This window comes from Mauremys reevesii, linkage group 4, assembly GCF_016161935.1.
Source record: "Mauremys reevesii isolate NIE-2019 linkage group 4, ASM1616193v1, whole genome shotgun sequence".
Taxonomy (NCBI): Eukaryota; Metazoa; Chordata; order Testudines; family Geoemydidae; genus Mauremys; species Mauremys reevesii.
This window is the reverse complement of record NC_052626.1, coordinates 17,843,793-17,865,574: the sequence shown is the minus strand read 5'-3', so window position 1 is coordinate 17,865,574 and position 21,782 is coordinate 17,843,793. Positions and strand designations below refer to the sequence as shown.

The 21,782-nt window shown below is 42.7% G+C and overlaps 1 protein-coding gene across 1 annotated transcript; it reads left to right on the top strand.

The window, feature by feature from the left end:
- Window positions 1-1,396: 1,396 nt before the first annotated feature.
- PLD4 (phospholipase D family member 4) lies at window positions 1,397-17,545 on the top strand. Its single transcript, XM_039533860.1, has 12 exons — window positions 1,397-1,404; window positions 2,587-2,746; window positions 5,603-5,692; window positions 8,274-8,482; window positions 8,827-9,010; window positions 10,062-10,182; window positions 10,590-10,717; window positions 10,957-11,157; window positions 11,914-12,053; window positions 14,814-14,979; window positions 16,342-16,438; window positions 16,962-17,545. The coding sequence occupies exons 1-12, from the start codon at window positions 1,397-1,399 to the stop codon at window positions 17,177-17,179; spliced, it is 1,722 nt and encodes a 573-aa protein (XP_039389794.1). The 3' UTR covers window positions 17,180-17,545.
- The last annotated feature ends 4,237 nt before the right edge of the window (window positions 17,546-21,782 follow it).

Sequence of the window (21,782 nt, the reverse complement as noted above, 5' to 3'; positions counted from 1 at the left end):
ATGGAAGAACCCGTTCAGTGACTGTAGTACACGTCTATCCTACAGCAGCATAGCTGTGCCACCATAGCATTTCTAGTATAGACATACCCTACTTGTAGTGGGATGGAGAAGTATTCACTCTCTGACTCCAGGGGAAGTTTGTTTACAGTGGGAATATGTCCCAATTCTGGCACTCAAGAGGCAGCCACATGGGTAATTGTCACTCTCCAAACCCTGGTTGTGGACAAAGAAAGCTGCAGTTTGCATGAGTAAAGCACACCCTGGTTTCAAGCAGGGGAAAGCTCCACGGGCAGACACACATCACAGCTTTGCTTATTTATGCTCGCACTGGGACTGGCCATTGACTGACGGAATTGAGATACAGTCCCCGTGGAGGAAAAGGTCTCTCTTTCACACTCCCCCTCTCCTAATCTGCTCAGCTGAGCGGTACCATGTTGCTTTGTCACAAGCAAACCTGGGAGGGGGGGCTTGTTTGTTATTTTTGAAAGAGGTGAGAAGAATGACACTTTGTTCTTTGTTTTCAGGAGGTTAGAGTGAGCAGGAGTCAGGCCTTTTCCCTGTTTATCGCTGCTGTTTGGTCGTGGGCAACTCCAGGGGGCAGACGGGAGCCGCATGCCCCACTTAAAACAGCTACTGTTAAAGTGGGAAAGAGCATGCAGGAGGCTTCTGTCAGCATCTAGTGAGCTTCATGCATATCCTGGCCCTCGATAAATTATGGGTCACTGCACAAGAGGGACCCTGCCCCATCACTGATGGGAGTGGAACAGTAGAGGGCTGGAACCAGGATCTTTTGTCTTCCCCTCTCACCCATGTTCCTTGTGGTGTCATTCGGGTACCACCTGCATAACCCCATAAACCAAATTGAATTGTTTTTTGTGATAGTCTAAAATAATTGCAACATCTGTATCTATTAACTCTGGCATTGAAAGCATTTTAACCCAGCAGCTTCTGTTTCACAAACCTCCCATGTCTACCAGTGCAATGTCTTGTAATATATCATCCTTCCCCTGCCCCCAAAATAGGGTTCTAACTTGTTTGTCAGAGGGAGAGTGTGTGTCAGTCCTGGGCTAAAGTGAAGAGAGAGGTTTTTAAAGTGAGAGGGGTTTGCTCTCTGTAGGAAGCAAGTGCGAGAGTCCCAGCTGGTTGCTACAGGGAGCCCCAGCTGTGAAGGGAGGAGGGGATGGAGAGAAGGCTAAGTTTAGAAATGCAGAGCTGGCGGAGAAAGTGAATGTGAGATCAGACAAATAGGGGGGAGCTAGACCACAGAGGGCTGAAAAGCAGGAGGGCATATTACCATCAGAATTGCAGCTGGACAGTGAGCCAACCATGGGGAGGAGAAATGTCTCCATTTCCTGGATTCTGGTGGCAACATCCCAGAGTCCCTGAGGGTTGGTGCATGTGCAGGTAAGAAGATCATTATGGAGAGGATTTTCCAAATGTGACTAGTGCTTTTGGAAGCCTTGGCTTGAGAATGCCTCGAAGGGGCCTGAGGATGCTCAGCACTTTCTGAAAACCAGGCCCCTTTCAGGCCTCTGTAAAATCTGGGCTAGAGATTTTTCCGATCAAGCTCCCTTTCGTTGCCTAAAGGGGCAACCCAATTACAGGGTGGTGTCCCGGGCGATCTGGATTTGAAAGGAAGGTTTGCTTCTAACAAACTGTTCATTGTTGTCTTGTGCAATTTCAGTCCTGAATCTTTAGCCTCATGCAGACAGCAGGAATCGCTGCTGCCACAGGCTCCAGTATCATGTTTAATAAATGAGAGAGGATGCTAATAAATGGTCATGACGTAGTGCTAGAGGGGGCCAGAATTAAGCCTGGCATACAGCACTCAGTAGTGGGTGGTGCTACACCAGCCCCTATCGAAATCAATGGAACTTTAGTCATAGACTTCAGTGGGGCCAGGATATCGCCCTGGGATGTAGTCAAAGCAGCGTGGCTGGCTGTTAAATCTGTGCCTTTGGTTCAGCCTCTTTTACCTCTATACACCTAATCTGGGAGGGGAGTGGTGGGCTAGGGGATGGGCCCAATGATGGGGTATGGAAGTCCTGCCTTGACTGCAATGGAGCCAAGATTTTGCCTGGTATTTTTAAAACCTTTATGCACTAAGGGCTTAATCCTGCAAGATGCAAGCAATTCCTGGGTATACTAAGCCCCCTCAGCACCCACTGAAGTCGATGCAAGTACAGGGTACTCAGCACACCTTGTTACGTGGCACCTTGCAGGATTGGGCCCTCAGTGCTTGTGCTAAGTGCAATAAGAGTTGATATTATTGAAGTAAACCTGCTGGGACATCTCACGTGGACACTGCATTGAAGAGCTATTACTCCCCCTAACACAGCTTTTCTCTGTAGCCTTTCAGTGCTGATCTAGGATTTGATCCGGCACCACTGAAGCCAGTGGAAATTTTGCCATTTAGTTCAACAGAAGCAGGGCTCTAGGAGCTGTTTGGAAAGCCACTTCAATGGAAGCTATGCTGATTTACACCAGCTGAGGACTGGGCCCCAGAATCTGAGGTGTCACTCGGATAGGCAGGGCCAGTGACTTGGGATCTCTATTTATGAGCTTTGTGAAACCCCCGCCCTGAAGAGGAAGTTATCTACAGCAAAAAGCAAATGTGGAAGGGGGTAGCGGGGAGGGGCGGACAAATCTGTTGCAGGAGATTTTGTCTGCTGGCTGCCAGAACAGCAGCTGTGAGCCTGAACAAAAGAAGGCAGAGCATTTTCACAGCAGACAGTCTGCCAAGATGGTAAGTACTTTGAACGATTATGCTGTCATCTTGTACTTTTGGGAAACAGGGAGATGAAGGCACCTTACTAATTTGAGGCACATAAAACAGCTTCTATCTGTTTTATCTGGGAGGGTGTTTTATTCTAGAGACTCATCTTTGTAAATGTTTGAAATTTGGAATCTGAAACAGTTCATTTCTCCTGGAGAAAAAAAACTCCTCAGAAACCCAGATCGAGGCTCTTTTGTTGCTGTTACTATTTAACAGTCCCTTAATAGGACACCATCAAAAGGGATTTTGGAGGGGAAAACCCCCAATCCACCTCTATATGATGCTTAAATGCCCCAACCCGTGTATATCCAGGTAGTCTAGTATTAGCCTTCCGGTTGAAATCCGATAAGCAAAATTGAATAAGACTTTTGTTCTTTGCACTTTAGTCGCTGAAAGTAAGTGACAAAGTCCACCAAAGTCAAATAAAGCTGTTAACGAGTTGTGGTTCCTTATTGGGCTACTACTTCTGCTTTTCTTTTAAGAGTTCTGTTTGATTCCAGAGTGTATTCTTTTGTTGTTGTTGTTGTTTTGTTTTTTCTGTTTTTGAAAATTAAACTTTGGGGCCACATCCTCAGCTTGTATAAGTAGGTACAGTTCGGTTGACTTTAATGCATCAGAGTCAGTGGTACATAGAATTCCCTAATTTGAACAAAATGGGGTTTTTATTTCATGTGCTTTTTATGGCAAGTTGGGAGGCTGTTCATGATAATATGTGAAAGAGAAATGCTGTTGTCCAAACCCATCTTGTAACTGTTACTGGAAAAGAGAAGTGAAACATGTTAATTGCCACTTTCGCAAGTTCTAGATGCTAAGGCATAATGCGTCTGTAGGTGCATATAACAGGGCTGCAGTTCTTTCAAGGGATCCTGCTGGCATCAGACAACATGCGTCAGAAAAGGATTTAACATGGGGAGTGGGATGGCACCTCACAGGGCTTTCCTATAGCTGAGTTCTCTGATTCCACCAAGTGCACTCAGAATGGAAGGTTTGTTACCAAGCGCTCTAGCCAGAAGCAGCAGCTGCTGGGATTGCTGCACTGGGCGGAGAGGGTAAAATGGGGCCTAGCCTGGGCATCCCCTCTCCCCAGTACCCCATTCCAGACCCAGAACTGTGCAGGGGAATCCCCCCACACACACACATTTTGGAGGGACTAAGACGCAGGTGGTGCCTTCCGCATGTGCAGCTGCAAAAGCTGCCACAGCAGGGACCTCTGGACATTCCGAGAACCTTCTACAGGTTTGACTGGACTTTCTTTGCCCTGTGCTGACTGGCTGCTTGCTCCAGGTCTCCCCTTCTGTCCCAGCAGGGGCCATGGAGTGCCATTTAAAGTGGAGGGATACATTGCCCTTCCCGCCCCACAACCTGCGTCTGAACCTCTTCTTCCCCTCTCAGGCACATCACTTACCCCACCATCAGCCTGCCCATCCCTGCCCCCGGGCCAATGAACCCCTACACCCACCTCCTCCCAGGAGCCTGAGCCTTGGGGGACTCTCCCTCCTGTCCCCTCCCAAGAGCCCCTGCCACCCTCACTCCACTCCTTACCTTACCCCTCCCTGCTGGCGATCCTCGCCCTGGGGTAACAGGTCCCTCCCTCTTCCAGTCCCGTGCCCAGCACTACAAGGACCTGCACGGTTTCAGCAGCTGGCAGGGGAGGGCCAGGCATGCGGCACACTGCCCACTGTGCATGCAGATTGGGACCTAGGTGCCGGATGCAGCGTGCTCCCAGCTGTGACTTGCACAGTCACTCGTTACGAGACCCGCCCCCCCACGCACATGACTGCACAGCCAAAACCCCAGCAGATTACATCTCTTGACTGGCAACCAGCACAAGAATAGAAAACTAAGATAGCAACCTTATTTTCCATGTACCTGCTTAAAAATGGTGAGGCCGTAGCCTGGGCAGTGCCCCTCCCCCAGCTCTGTAGCCTATGCCTCACAATCTCTTCCCTTCAGCCTCAGTCCGCACCTGCCTGCTTACCCTCTTTTCATCTGGCCTAACCCCCATACCACCCTTTCTTTCAGTGTCCCCTTTCCCTTTTCTTTCCATTTAGGTGACCGCCTCCTAACTAAATCCACATCCCACACAATGTAGTGGAACTAAGATGGCGTTTGCCACCCTCACATGGGTCACTCTATACCCCTTCCATGACCTGGTGTCTGTCTTGTCTATTTAGAACGTAAGCTCTTCAGGGCAGAGGCTGCCAATACTCTGTGTTTGTACAGTGCCTAGCCCAAAGGGGCCCAATTCTTGGTTGATCTTTAGCCACTACTGTAATAAACATGATTAAAAATAATAATAATAACCAGTCCCATAGATGGAATCACAGCTTTCCCTCCTGCGCATGTGTGGGCTGTTTATTATCCGTGGTTGTATACAATCTATGAAGCCAACCCCAGTGCACAGGGTAGGGAAGAAGGACAAAATATACAGTGAAAATGTTAGACAATTTAGATTTGAAAAAGATCCACTATCCGCTCTAGCTTCTGTACTTTGGCATCATTAGTTGGCTAATTTATTTGTAGGCACCATGATAGAAGTAGGTCTTGAGGAGAGATCTGAAGAATGAGAGGGTCATTTCCATGCAAATTAGCTACAGGGAATGCATTCCATGTGCAAAGACTGGGCCATGTCATCGTGGTATCTAGTAATGTCACCAAAGCTCCATATCACAATGACTGTTCTATACGCTTGTCATTTCCACAACTCCATAAAGTACAACTGCAGTAGCCTGGTTTTCTGTGCGTAACAGTCTTTATACAAATCTTGCCATAGTACGTAATTCAGTTTCTTATTTTTTCCTCTGTACATACGTTTCTGTTTTGCAGATTGCAAACAATGCTTTTAAAAAATCCCTGCTGCTAAATGAGTATTCCTATGTGAAATTAAACTCAAATGATCAAAAAGACATCAAAGCGGTAGGTATTCAAACACTCCGTGGTGAGTGAATGAGAACTGAGAATACATAGCATTGTATCGAGATCGCTGGGAAAAAATAGCATTTTATTAATAATATTTTTATTATATGGGTTGAGCCTGTTTGCAGCAAAGTCAGTGGCCAAAATCCTCATGGACTTAACCGGGGCCCTGATCGGCCCCATAGTGTGTGACAATATAGAGACCAGTCCTGCAGCCTTTGCTTGTGAGAGTAACGCCCACTCGTGCAAGCTGTGCCATGTACTTCATTGGTGCTCAGATCCGACAGTGACAGGAGGCAAACAGATAAATACACAAATTTAGTGGACCACATCTCCAGCTGGTGTATATCAGCACACCTTCACTGAAGTCAATGGAGCCCTGTCAATTTACCCACCACCTGAGGATCTGGGCCACTGACTTCAGTGAAATTACTGTGGATTTACCCTTTAAAATGCCCCATGTAACACAGAAGATGAAATTCATCTGCAAGGCCGATGTACCACTTGGATACTATTTTAAGGGATTAAGCGATTCATCGAGCCTTGTGTGTGTGTATGTGTCTTAGAATCATAGTCCAGTCCCCTGCACTCATGGCAAAACTAAGTATTATCTAGACTGGGGTGAATGTACTGGGGTGAATGTTCCCCCTGATTTAGTCACCAAGTAACAATCCATTAGAATTATTTTATCCACCCAAGCTTGCTCCCAGCACTCTGGCATAGGGGTCCTAGGCACAGGTTGTCTTCTATGTGGATTTCTTCCCTTGCAAACCCATATTACAATCAGGGCCGGCTTTAGGAAGTGCGGGGCCCAATTCAAATAGTTTTGACGGGGCCCCGGCAGGGATGACTAAAAAAAAAACATGTAAAAAAACACGTGGGGCTTGTACTCACCGGGCGGTGCTCCGAGTCTTCGGCAGCACTTCGGCGGCGGGTCCTTCACTTGCTCCAGGTCTTCGGCGGCACTGAAGGACCCGACATCAAAGTGCCGCTGAAGACCCGGAGCGCCGCCAGGTGAGTAAAAATTAAAAAGGTGCCTCCAGCCAGGGAAGGGATTCTCACTAGGCGCGGGGCTCTCTTAGGCGCGGGGCCCGATTCGGGGGAATTGGTGGAATACGCCTAAAGCCGGCCCTGATTACAATATAACCCATGCCATTAACATTCATTCAGGGAAATCCTCACCCTGTTGAAATCAATGGGAATTTTGCAACTGACATCACTGAGAGTGGGAATGGACTGTGAGTCACACCATTTCTTAATTAGATGATCCATCTGTAATCTGTTAACATTACAGGCCAAAATGCTCATTTTAGGTGGGTTTGTTTTATACAGAGGTTCACCCTTCAACTGATGGTAGTGTTGCAAACATTAGAGAGTATCAGAGGGGTAGCCGTGTTAGTCTGGATCTGTAAAAGCAGCAAAGAGTCCTGTGGCACCTTATAGACTAACAGACGTATGGGAGCATGAGCTTTCGTGAGTGAATACCCACTTTGTCGGATGCATTAGAGAATTTACACAAAAATTAAAACCAAACAGAGATTTACACTGTAAGTGGTATTTTAAATGTTTTCTTAGAGTGTTTAAAATCTAATTGTCTTAATTTCTATTATTTACAATCATTTTTGTTCATTCACATTTACACCTAGGGCTTATCAGGCATTTTCAAATTAATAGGAAAGGAAGGTCCACACCCTGGAGGTTTTAGAGCCCAGAGGTGTTGAGTGCTTTCCACAAGGTGTCAAACATTCCCAGCTCCTAAGAGTTGCAAGAGGTACTCTCTAGAGTTGAAATCAGTGGGAGTTAGGTGCCTAAACACCTTTGAGGGTTTGGGCATGACTAGGTAAAAATGATCCTAATATTTATAATTATTGCTCCATTGCTTGATCTCCTTAATATAGGAAATAGAGGTCACTATTATGTTGTAAGTTTCATAATGAGTGCATGGACTGTACCTGTATATAAGTAAGTTCGCCAGACATTCTGGTTATGAAAGACACAGAAAAAGGGAAACACCAAGCTGTTAGACCAGAATGAAAGCATAAAGAGGAACACTATCGATCTCACGGACTAATGGTTTGCTAAGTTCCACTTTCCAAAGTGACATTTGAGGTATAGAAGTCTAAAAACAAACAATGGCCTGGAACCAAAAAATGGCTTTATGTTTCTGATTTGTATTTATATTTATATTTCTGACTTCTGCAAAACTGCCTGCTTGGTTTTTCCCCAAGTTTGTAAATATACTAATGATGGTTATGACTCGGTATTTCAGGCTGCGTTACAGATGAATATCGGCTATTCTTGTGTTAAAGAAAAATGAAACATGTCAAATAAAGTTTGGGTAAAGAAAAGATTTTTGGTGTATTGGTATAAAATAAAATTTAAAAAGTAAAATCAGCTCCAAGCTCAGAGTCCTTGGTCTGAATGACGTATCTGGTGCAAACGAACTGTTTGATAGTAGCTGAAAGCAGAGTTAACATTCAGGTACTTGTTTGTAAAGTGATAGGTACCCGTTACAGTATTAATGGCTCTTGGAAGGCTTTTCAGCTATGACAAACCATCTCTAACATGAACTCTCTTCTAGGTCCAGTTCATACGAGTGATTTCAATAGTTGGGTTTGTTGTCCTGATGGCTATTTACATCATAAAACCAGTCAACGTCGATTTTCCAAAGGACAAAGAAACCATTATCAGCAGTTACCAGCAGATGGAGGAGCAAGGACTCTTTGGAGAGATCTTGGAAGACAAGATGATTAATGAAGACAATGTCAATAGATGTAATGATTCATGCAAGTAAGCCAGATCTGATGGTTTGGAGAGAGAGAGAGTTAATTAACTGATAGAGAAATAGTCATAATGTTAACAACCTCAAAAGGAGGCAGATAGCAAAGCAACATACTGTAACAGTTTATAAAGCACCACTAATTTGGGAAGATAATTAAACTTTCTGATTACACATCTCATGGGATTACAGAAACTAGAGCCAACAAACACTCTCTGGTCATCTTGCCCAGCCCTTGGGGTTCTAATTTAGAATTGTCCATTACCGCAGATAGAGAGGAATATTCTTCAATGTCCTGCATGGATGACTCTCAGTTCATGAATGTTTGCCTCATGATATGCAATTGCCATTGCAGTTTTGAACTTGTGGAAAGTATTCCTTCTGACATGCCTTATGAGACAAATAGCACCACTGTGACACCCTTGTACCAAGCATGGATGGGTCTCCTCAACATGGCACAGGAAAGAATTCATGTGGCTTCTTACTACTGGTCTCTCACAGGAGAAGATATACATGTAAATGACTCATCTTCTGAAGAGGTAAGAGAAAAACAGGAATAAGCTCACATATGATCCATGGAGCAGTGCACCTATCCGGTCTGGCTCCAGGACCTCCATTGCCACAGTTTACCCTCATCTTATACCATCCTCTTGGCCTTCAGAGCTTGACATGACAGAGGTGGCTTAGCCCTCTAGCCAAATCACAAGAAAGCCACGCCGTCCAGGATACCAGAGTCCAACCAAACACAAAACCAAAAGAGTCTTCCACCCTGATCTTCCTTTCCAAGAGTCTCTCTTCTCTTCCAAAGCTGCCCTTCCCCTGGGCTCGCTCTGCCCTCTCCTGGCCTCTATTCAGTCTTCATGTGCCTGGCCTTGTTTGCAGGGATCACTGCTTCACCTCACTAGGTGGCAGTGTAGGAGAAACCCTTGCTCACCCTCTTCTATGGGTTTCCAGCCTTCAGAACCCGACACAACAGGGCTTTCCACTATCTCGGCTGCCCTGCCGCTCCTTCTAATGTCCCCTTCCTGTTCTATCTGCCATCCCAGTACTTCTCTCTCCCTCCCTGTGACCCACAAGCTGCTCTTAGCCCTTCCTCCCTCCTATGACCTGCCTGTCACATGATTTTGCTCATTTCCTCCACTTGGGAGAAGAGACAGGTGTGGTAGAGGTGCAACTGAGCCCCTACCTTCTTAAAGGGCCAGCTCATCCTGTTATAATCCCTACTACTTTCATCCTCAAATAAAAATGACTCAGAAAATCAATTCGATGTATCAGCAGCCAATAGTTTGTGTTGCTGTTTGTATTTCATCTTTGAACTGCAGAAATATTTCAGTTCTAATGTTTTCTGTGTTTGGCTGTAAGGACCTTACAGCAAATTATATTAATTGATAGGAAGCAAAGTTGTATTTATAAATTGGATCAAGGTCTTTACTTTGTGTCTTTAGTCCATCTCTAGCTGAAACTCACTTAAAGATTAAACATTCCCGTCCTTGTATTGTGTGTGTTTCCTTCAAATGAAGTACCTGTTTTTAGAAGGTCCTTGCTGTTCATTGTCACAGTGCAGCATAATGAGTGGTGCATTATATGCAGGGTGAAGATATTCTGAAGAAGTTTGAAAGTTTACTTATGGAGAATGTCTCAGTGTATATTGCAACAAGCCTGCCAACTTTAGCTGTAAATTCAACTGATCTTAAGGTTTTGAAGAAAAAAGGTAACTGTATGTAATTCACAAGGCCTCTACAGTTCTGCTGTGTTGTAAACACGGACCCAAGTAAATAATGTTGTAAACAAGGACCCAAGGATCCAATCCAGCTCATGTTTAATTTGCAATCAATGAGACTACTCACATGCTTAAAGTTAAGCATGAATTTAAGTGCTTTGCTGGGTTGGGTCCTTTGTGAATATTGATATACATTTAAGGTACTTTTCTGAAAGTTAAGCTTTAGCTAATATACATATATTATACAAATATTAGAAATCCATACATGTTCTGGTCACCACAAGAATGATACAGATTACACTCCATTTTCATGTTAATATTAAAATTAAAAACTGTGTTGGGAATTACTTTAGCTAAAACATGTTTGTTTCCCCCCCTTACTCAATATCTTTCCTTAGGGGCTCATGTAAGAAGGGTCAATTTTGGACATTTGACAAAAGGGGTGCTGCATTCCAAATTCTGGATTGTAGACATGAAACACATATATATTGGCAGTGCAAATATGGACTGGAGGTCATTTTCTCAGGTCAGATGTACTTTATACTGCTAAACATAAACTCACCTCAATACATATGGTAGAGATGAGATCCATGGGATCAGAGCTGTGTGAGAAATTATCGTTCACATATTTGATTATAGTTCTCCATGCCAACACATGACAGTGACAGTAATATAAAATATGGGCACATCAGGAAAACAATGTGGGGTGAAGAAAGCCTTTGAGGTGTAAGAGCAGGTTTTGACATATGTTTACTCTCTCTGCAGGTGAAAGAAGTTGGTGCCGTGATATACAACTGCAGCTGCTTAGCCAATGATCTATGGAAAACGTTCAGAACATACTGGGATCTTGGGCACGCTAATGCCACCGTTCCCTCCCCATGGCCGAGCAATTACTCCACCAAAATTAACAAGTATAGGCCTCTGGATGTGCAGTTTAATGGAACCTTGACAACAGCCTATTTTTCTGTAAGCAGATTTAAAATTAAAATATTTTTTGGTAAACTGTGGCAAACTGTTTGCTGGAAATGTCATATTCTGTATTTTTCTCTTTACTCGGGCTCATTTACGCTCTACTCAGGTTGAGTAGCAACTTATTCCACAATTCAGTGGAATACTGATTTCCCTCCATTCAGTGGGGCTACTCGTGGAATAAGTTCCTACGCAACATGAGTAAGGGATATAGAACCAGGCCCTGTATCTTCAGATGAAAACATAGGGACAGATCCTGCCATAGGTCACTCACATTTTGTAATAACCTACTGCTCAGGTCTTCCCATTCATTTGAAAGAGACTACTTTAGGATTAATGCATTACTCAGTGTGACTAAGAGTGGCAAAATCTGGCCCGTAGTAAATAGTGTGTTGCAATTCTAGCCCATGATGGTTTTTAAACTTTCTTTTACTACCTTATAATGGCTAGTAGATTTGAAATAAAGAATTACTGACCTATTCTATAGGGTTTCTTCCTTATTATATTAGCTAGCTGGTGGGCACATTGATTATATTCTGGGATTTGGGGTCCAGTTTTCGAACCTAAAAATTGTTCACACAGTTCCTGAACCTGTAAATGAATACAGCTCGGGAAATTCTGTATGTGTAATCAAAACTGAGTCGAGGTTAATATAATTCAATCAATTAAAGTTTGTTGAAAGAAAGTTTAAATAGTAGGAAAGGAACAGAGAAATGTACGATGATCATCAGAATTTGTTTCCTTCCTTTACAGGCCTCTCCTCCTGTGTTTTGCCCAAAGGGTCGTACTCACGACCTCATTTCTATTATTGACATTATAAATGATGCAGAAGAATATGTGTATATCTCAGTCATGGAGTATTTTCCTACAACCCGCTTCAGACACCCAGCAAAGTAAGAGATTAAACCTGGATCAAGCAGTCAACTGTTTTCATAACTAAATGTCCTTTGCTTTTGCAGAAATTTGTTCATACCAAAAATGCAGCATTTCCCACCCCCCTTAGAAATATTAATATTATTTTTTAAACCCATAGAGTGAACTGAGACTTTGGACATTCTGCAGTTGTTATGCCACTGCAAAGTGTGTGTAAAACACTACCCTTCTGTTTTGGTAGCATTTTACATTGCCTTTGCTCTCACTTCATGAAAATGTATGTAGGGCTGGAAGGGAGCTCAAGAAGTCATGAAGTCCAGCCCCCTATGCTTAGGTAAGGCCAACTAAACACATCCCCTCCCTGACAGGTGTTTATTCAACCTGTTCTTAAAATCTTTCAATCACGGGGATTCCTCAATCTCCCGTGGAAGCCTAGTTGTGCTTAACTACACTTACTGTTAGAAAGTTTACTGGAGTAAATACCTACACAAGCTGAAGAATCAGGCCCTTTCCCTCCAAACTTTACTCAAGGCAAAAGAATAGCAGTTACAAAAACCTAGGGAGATATATTCAGGGTAAAATTTTCAAAAAAAAACGTTGCTCCTCCTGGTATCTCTCAATGGTCTCTGGTCTCCTCTGCTTCCTCCCATTATGGTTGTGGTATTAGATGAAGCTTTTTTACCTTTTCCTCCTACTTTACAAGTACTTCTAAGGGCATTCAGACTCTTCACTGAGGCTGTGAACGCCTGCAGAAGGAGCTATAAAAGAAGGGAAGTAGCAGGCACTATATGGTCAGCTAGTGCTCTGTGGACCACCATCAGATTCTCTCTGGGTTTAGAATTATATAGTGTCTGACCATAAGCTTCACTCTGAGTAATACAGAAATCTGTGGAGTCATTAGGTGTTTTTAAAAAAGCCTCAAAAACCCTCAACTGCACTTGAATTAGGAAGTTTATATGCAGCCAACCTCTCTGAGTATTTTAAATTATATCTGTATCTAGCACTTCTGGGTTATCTAATCGCTAAAAAAAGTCTGATAGAGATCATATGTAATTACATATGTGTGTGTTGCTTCAAGTCTCCTGTGAGGAACATACTGGGCCCTGTGTTGCCATTTAGTGTATGCATCTATCAACAGTCATATCATGGTACATGTGCTCAGAAATGATCATTGTTCCATAATGAATGCATGACAGTGTGTATTACCTGCAGCCCTAGCCATCTATAGAGAGAGATGGGTTATAGAATCATAGAAATTTAGGGCTGAAAGGGATCTTGAGAGGTCATCTAGTTCAGTCCCCCGCACTGAAGCAGGACCAAGTAAACCTGGACTATTTTTGACCGGTGTTTGTCTAACTTATTCTTAAAACCATTAACGATGGGAGTCCACAACCTCCCTTGGAAGCCTGTTTCAGTGCTTAACTATCCTTTTATTTAGAAAGTTTTTCCTAATATCAAAGTATTATCCAATCACTCACAGAGCAGCTGCCACCTGATGGATAATTTTGCAAATCAGACAGTTCAGAGGAAATTCTGTTCTATGTCATATATTTAATTTTCTGTATTTCTCTTCTCCCATTCTTTTTCACTAAGAATATTTGTATGAAAACAGGCTCTTTTTCCCCTTAGGAGTCCATTTATTAATGCTGTGCATTCTCCATTTGAAGCCTTAATCCCCCGTTTACGTTCTCTATGTTCTCTCCTGATCTGATGCAAATGGACGTTTGAGGGTCCAGGGAATGCAGGATTGAGCCCTTGCACATCTCCACAGCAACCAGCTGTAATGTTACAAACTGTGGCTGATTAGTTCAGGTTGGGCAGAAAGAAGCAGCTGAGGCAGCTGAACTCAGAAGGAACAAAGCTTCTGTTTTCATACCCAGGGGTTAATTAATTGAAAACGGGTAAAACAATGGAGAATAGTCCCTAAACAGAATGTTTTTACAAGACTTCCAAATATATTATGGCTCATGGACCTAATTCTGAAAACGCATGAGTAGCTCTGTTGCTTTCAGTGTGTGTGTGTGTGTGTGTGTGTGTGTGTGTGGAGAGAGAGAGCGAAAGAGAGAGAGGATCTGAGGAAACAAAGCCCTAGGTCTTTGTTTTATTGGTTAATAATTCCCTTTGGAAGCACTCAGACATCTCCCAGTGGCAGGGGAATAGGTTAAGGAAACTAACCCACCACAGCCTTGCTGGGGAACCTTGGGCAAGTTTCTGTGTGTCAGTTTCCCCATCAGTATAATGGGGCTAATAATGCTCCCCTTCCTGTGTAAAGTGCTTTATAATCTAGGGAGTGAAAGTGCTACATAGGTATTAAGAGTTAATAATTATAAGACATATTCTGCCCTCCATGGAAGTTGTCACCAGCCTTCCCCCACAGCGTGGCTCATACAAGTGCCGGGAAGAACATTAGTCTCTGCACTCAGAGCAGGGTCTTTACTCCTTTGTGGTCTTACAGCATACTAATGGGGGCAGGCAGGGATGGAGAGAAGATGGTGCCATGCCCTTTCCTCCATCTACATTGGCTGATGGAGTGGGACCAGTGTATAGAGTGGGAACAGCCTCTGTGCACATGACATATCCTGGAGGCATTCTGCAAAATGACTCCTGGTTTATCCCCAGGGCTCCCCATTGCCTTTGACTCCAGGCAGTACCTTCAAAGGAATGATCCAGCCCTGCATTATTATTGCTGTGCTTCTTTTGTTATGAGTGTGGTGGGAGATATTTCTTGTCTCAATTTTCTCTGAATGCGTTTTTCTGTTCATTTACTTTCATTCCTATAGATACTGGCCAGACATTGACAATGCTCTGAGACGTGTGGCATTCAACCACAATGTAAAAATCAGGCTTTTGATCAGCTGCTGGCTCCACACTGACCCGTCCATGTTCCATTATTTGCAGTCACTTTGTGCTCTCAGTGATCCACATACCAACATCACCATCGATGTGGTAAGATAAGAAAACTCTTTTGACATAATGGGCCATCCTTTAAAAAAGGCAGTTTTCAAGCAGGCACCACAACTACTTGTGTGTATAAATGTACAGCTGTATACACAAATGCATGTGCATACAAATTTGATTACAGACCTTGCAGCAATAGCCCTTTGAAATTTGGGCCTAGGCAATGTTATTCAACATTATTCTTAACTGAACCCAGCAACCGCTTCCACCAGCACTGGCTTGATTTCAGCAGCTTTCTTGGACATATTATTAGGGTGGAAGACCAGTGAATTATGAAGCATATTTACCAAGGAATGCCACTATATGGATAGCGATTACGTAGTTGCCAAAAGCTTTGGTGGTGCAATGTGATTGCCAGTGCTAGATGTAAACTGAATATACAGCCGGACCATCTTAAGGACCTAGCTAAAGACAGAGCCAGCTGGCACTTGACCTGCAATGATTCTACATCCCTGTGGGATTGGTCATGGTGATGATGATATTCTTCTAGGAAGCAATGGCTGTACTTATTTCAAGCCAGTTTGCAATATTAGTGTACATGCAAAGAAATCTACAAAGAGGATAGCTGACTCATTGCAGTCATTGTGGTAATTTAATTGATAAGCTCCAACAACTTTCACAGCATCATCTTTCTGGCATGGCATGGTTAAGAAATTACACTTTGTCTGATTAGTAGCACCACTCACACTTTTATGAATGGGACTCCTTACTAGTGATCTCCCTGCAAATACACCAATGTGGTTACTAGGGTGAAAGCCCTGGCTGTGGGGCGCTCCCAGCTTGGTGCAGGTGGATGGATAGAGGAGAATAACAGAATCAAGATAGATGGATTTTTAGCAGGGAAGATAACAAACAATGGCTTGAAATGTAATTTTTAATTAAAGTAAAAAAAATTGTAAGGCACTGTTGCTCTTTGCAATACCAGTCTCTGTCTGGGATCAGCCCATTCAACTGTACAGTAATGCTCAACAATCAATGATGAATGCAGAATAGTAAGACTATTAAACAGCTGTCTAAAACTGTATTTAGCTGTCTTTACTGTAATATGATAGCTCTTTCACAGATGGAACGTTGTGAAGTACATAGTATACTTATCTGATCACGCTGTCTTACCCAGTTTTGCTCACAGTGGAGACACCTGTTTGTCCAAGTTAGTTTTCTTGACTAATAGCAAAATCTGTTTTATAAACCATCTAAAGCCAGAGCTTTTGAAAATATTGTTCTGTTCTATTCTATTCTATTCTATATAGACTTTTATTTGAAAACAAAGAAAGTTTGCAGCATCCAATAATATAATCTATGCTTCACTCCAGTAATTCTACGTATGCTTTGTAATTATTTTCCATCCAGAAAATCTTCATTGTTCCAGTTCTGAATCACACAAACATCCCTTTCGGGAGAGTGAACCACAACAAATATATGGTCACTGATAAAGTGGCATATATTGGTAAGCGTCCTATTTTGAATATGTATAGTTTCAGACATGATCAGAACTACAGGGTTGGGCAGAGTTGAAATGGCATTGGGTGTTATGTCAAATGTTAGCTAAATTTACCATGAAGGGTGCCCGAATCCAAACTTTGTGTCTTGCTCCTATTTCTATAATGGGTACTTTCAGTGCATCTGTGCCACAACCTCCATTGTATTAGACTCCTAAAGAGCCTCCAGCTGACACTTAAAGTTGCTCGTCTATATTGGAGCCCTCAAATGAGAAACAGCTGGCCTGATTTTCAAAGATGCTGATGACTTGCAGCTCCCATTGAGTTTAATGGCATTTGTGGTTGTACCACATTTCTGAAAATCAGTCCACTTACATTTAGGTGCCTTAAATATGTATTGAAGAGTCTAACATTAGGCCCCAGGCTTGAAATTTCATCCAATGTCACGTCTCCCATTTGCCCCTCTGTCCAACAAAATATTTGAAATAAAATTGTTCTTCCTTGTTAACCATCAATGTTTCTATCCTGTAGGAACTTCCAATTGGTCAAAAGATTACTTTAGTAATACAGCTGGAGTTGGGCTGATTGTCAACCAGACTTCAACAGATCCTCAAAGAAAGAAGCCAGTTATACAGGAACAATTAAAAAATCTTTTTGAACGAGACTGGAATTCCAAATATTCAATAAATATGGAAGATCTACATGGGCAGAAAGACTGTGCCTGGGAAGAGGGATTAAGTTACTTATAAAGTTCAACATTTTTTTTTCTATTTGAAATGTAATATACATGAAATACATAGTTTATTTTTATTATGTGTCAAAAAAATCATTTCCTACTGGTATGGCCCACTACTTAATGTTCTGGGAGCACAGTTCAATATACCCGTATAATCAAATAATTTTTGGCAGTTAATATGTGAAATATTTGTATATTTGTCCGGGACAGCATTAGGCATGGACCACATAAGCAGCAACCCAGGGCACAATAAGGACCAGATTTAATCACCTAAAGATGCATATTCATAGATTACAAGGTCAGAAGGGACCATTGTGATCATCTAGTCTGACCTCCTGTATCACACAAGCTTCCCCAGAATAATTTCTAGAGTAGATGTTTCAGAAAAATATCCAATCTTTATTTTATTTTAAAATTGTTAGTGATGGAGAATCCCCCATGACCCAAGACCCGGGTCTTCAGTGGCGGAAGGGAAGGACCTGCCACCGAATTGCCGCCAAAGAATGAAGCAGCACGGTAGAGCTGCCTCCGAAGTGCCGCCGATCGAGGCTTTTTCTTTTTTTCTTTTTTTTTCTTCGCCGCTTGGGGTGGCAAAAAAGCTGGGGCTGGCCTGCTCTTTAGTGAACCTTTATCAATTTATCTTCACCAGAACTGAACACAATATTCCAGCAGCGGTCACACTGCTGCCAAACATATAGGTAAAATAACCTCCTTACTCCTACTTTAGCTTCTCCTGTTTATGCATCCCAGGCTCGCATTAGCTCTTTAGCTTCAGTGTTACACTGGGAGCTCATGTTCAGCTGATTATCCACCATGACCCTCAAATCTTTTTCAGAGTCACTGCTTCCCAGGACAGAGTGCCCTATTGTGTAAGTATGGCCTTCACTCTTAGTTCCTAGATTTAGCCATATTAAAATACATATTGTTTGCTTACACCCTGTGATAAATGAAGTGGGGTGGGGGTAGCCCCCTTTTATGGACACCGAGCCAGCCAGTTAGCTATAAAATCCCTCTTAGTAGTTGTTCTCTACTTGCTTTACCTGTAAAGGGTTAAAACATCTCCCTGCGTAGGTAAAAGGAAGGGAGTGGGCACCTGACCAAAAGAGCCAATGGGAGGGCTAGAACTTTTTAAAATTGGGAAAAAACTTCACCTTTGTCTGTCTATGCTGTTCTCCGGAGAGAGGGAACAGGGTAGCAACTATGCTTTAAGAAGCTTTGAGTTAGGTATGAAAAATCATTTGGATCATACCTCGAAACTCCTCATTTGAAACCCCCAGGTATGTAAGTAGATCAGGAAATGTCTAGGAAGATGCGATCAGGTTTATCTCCTTTTATTTCTTTATGGCTTGTGGACTCCTCTGTGCTAACTCCAGATGCTTTTGTTTTGCTTGTAACCTTTAAGCTGGACCTCAAGAAAACCATTCTTGATGCTTAATTCTTGTATTTGCTCTTTTTAAATCTAGCAATAGCCTAAGTTTTCAGGTGTATTTTCTTTCTTTTTGTTTTTAATAAAATTTACCTTTTTTAAGAACAGGATTGAATTTTTTTGTGTCCTAAGAGATTTGTGCACAGGTTGTTTAATTAGCTGGTGGCAACAGCTGATTTCCTTTGTTTTTTCTTTCTCGGCTCTTCCCCAGGGTATGTGTGTGTGAAAGGGCTTGAGGGTACCCCACAGGAAGGAATTCCCAAGTGTGCCTTCCTGGGTTCTCAAAGGGGTTTTGCACTTGGCAGCATCTACCCATCCAAGGTCAGAGAAAAGCTATAACCTTGGGAGTTTAATACAAGCCTGAAGTGGCCAGTATTTTTAGAATCCTTGCAGGCCCCCACCTTCTGCACTCAAAGTGCCAGAGTGGAGAATCAGCCTTGACACGCCCAGTTTACCAAGTGATCCAGATCACTCATAATTTGTGACCTGTCCTCTAAATTATTTATCACTCCTCCATTTTTTGTGTTATCTGCAAACTTTATCAGTGATGATTTTATTTTCTTCCAGGTCATAGATAAAGATGTTAAATAGCATAGGGCTGAGAAAAACACACATGCTCAATGACAATTACTCATTTTTATTACATTTTGAGAGATATCAGTTAGCCATTTTTTAATTTGGTTAATGTCTGCCATGTTAATTGCATATAGTTCTAGTTTTTTAATGAAAATATTGTGCGGTACCAAGTCAAGTGCCTACAGAAGTATTCATCTGTTACATCAACATTATTACTTTTATCAAGCAAACTTGCAATGCCATCAAAAAAAGACATTAAGTTAGTTTGACAGGATCTATTTTCAATAAACTCATGTTGGTTGGTGTTAATTATATTATCTTCCTTTTATTCTTTATTAATCAAGTCCTGTATCAGTCATTCCATTATCTCGCTCATGATTGATGTCAAACTAACAGGCCAATAATTAACTGGGTCATCCCATTTACCCTTTTTAAGAATGGGCACATTAGCTTTCTTCCAATCTTCTGGGTTGTCTCTTGTGTTCTAAAACTTATTGAAAATCAGCATTAATGGTCCAGCAAGCTCCCCAGGCAGTTCTTTTAAAACTCTTGGATGCAAGTTATCTGGACCTGCTGATTTTAAAATGTCTAACTCTTGTAGGTGCTTTTTAACATCTTCCTGAGTTACAGTTGCAATGGAAGCTATTTTATCATCATCATCCTGTGGGATGTATATCATCTCTTTTTTCCCCCAAATACAGAACAGAAATATGTACTGACTACCTCTGCCTTTTTTCATTATTATTGATAGTTCTACCATTTCCATCTAGTACTGGATCAGTACCATTGTCAGGATTTTTTTTTGTTCCCAAATATACTTTAAAAACTTGTTCCTATTGCCCTTAACTCTGCTGGCCATAGATTTCTGCTTGTGGCCCTTTGCTTTCCTTAACAATTTTCTGCAATTGTGATTTCAAAATTGCCAGTTATGGAACAGTGGTGATGATCTGCAATGGATGTGTCATGGGTTCTTTCCTGCTGGAAACCAGAAGGGACACAAGCAATGGTGGCTGTGCTGGAGGGAAAGAGTCTTGGATGGGTGGGGCATGTAGAGATGCTTCTGAGAAGTTCAAAGACTGCAAAGTTCAGGAAAATCAGTACCCCAGGTTCAGGAAAGAGAGGAGCTGGCTATGAAGGAGTCAGAGAGACAGGAAGTCAGAGAGAGGAGGCCTGGCAATTCATAACCACTAGTGGCAATAGATCACACTGGCATTCCTCACAGCTGGAGACAGACGAGGATAGGCAGGCTGTGACCACCAGATAGATAGATAGAAATTTTCAGTCTATACCAGATAGGCGCCTAGAAGCTTTTGAAAATCCTACTAGGTGCCTATTTGCATCTTTGGGCACCTAAATACCTTTAAAAATCTGGCCCTACATTTTTAGAGTGGCTTCAGTCCAGCTACTCCTTGCACCTCAGTAGTTAGGACATCTTGGAGGGGTCTATACTTTTCAGGGCACCTGTCATACCATTAGGAGGACAGCTCAGGCCAGGAGTTGATGCAGGTATGACACAGCTGCCCTACTTCCAGCTCTGAACACAGCTATGGGATGTGGAGAAGTGGGATGTGGAGAAGCTTATCCCTTTAAGAAGATCCCCTCTACTACACTGTCTGGCAGCAGAGACCTAGATAGCCAATATTTGTTGTGCTGGCCCTGATTAAAGTAAGCCCACATTTACAATGAAACATTGACAGCTACATTTGTTTACTAACACATGTTGCATCAAAGAGCCATCTTTTGCTTGAATTAGTGTTGGGAACTGATACGTTGTACCCGGGAGCAATAAGGACTCAGAGAAGCAGATTCAGATCTTAGTAAAACTAATGGAAAAATTAGTGACTCAGCTGAAATCATAGAATCATAGACTATCAGGGTTGGAAGGGACCTCAGGAGGTCATCTAGTCCAACCCCCTGCTCAAAGCAGGACCAATTCCCAACTAAATCATCCCAGCCAAGGCTTTGTCAAGCCGGGCCTTAAAAACCTCTAAGGATGGAGATTCCACCACCTCCCTAGATAACCCATTCCAGTGCTTCACCACCCTCCTAGTGAAATAGTGTTTCCTAATATCCAACCGAGACCTCCCACACTGCAACTTAAGACCATTGCTGCTGCTTCTGTCATCTACCACCAATGAGAACAGCCGAGCTTCATCCTCTTTGGAACCCCCCTTCAGGTAGTTGAAGGCTGCTATCAAATCCCCCCTCACTCTTCTCTTCTGCAGACTAAATAACCCCAGTTCCCTCAGCCCCTCCTTATAAGTCATGTGCCCCAACCCCCTAATCATTTTCGTTGCCCTCCGCTGGATTCTCTCCAAAGAACCTATTTCAGGGCCTAGTTATGCTGGGTTCTCGGTGCTCTCAGCTCCCATTGACGTCAAGACGTGGGATCAACAGGGGTTGTGGGTGCCCTGCACCTTCTAGTCTGAAGCCTTGAAAAGGAAGATCAATTCACCGTTTGTTTGAATCACAACTGTTGACACATACAACACAATCAGGGAGCACATAAGTACATTTCTAACAAGCAAATATTTCGAATTATGGGGTGTAAAGTCTCAAGACTGCCATTACACAGTAATATAAAAATCAGCTGCCAGGTGGTTACTTACATATA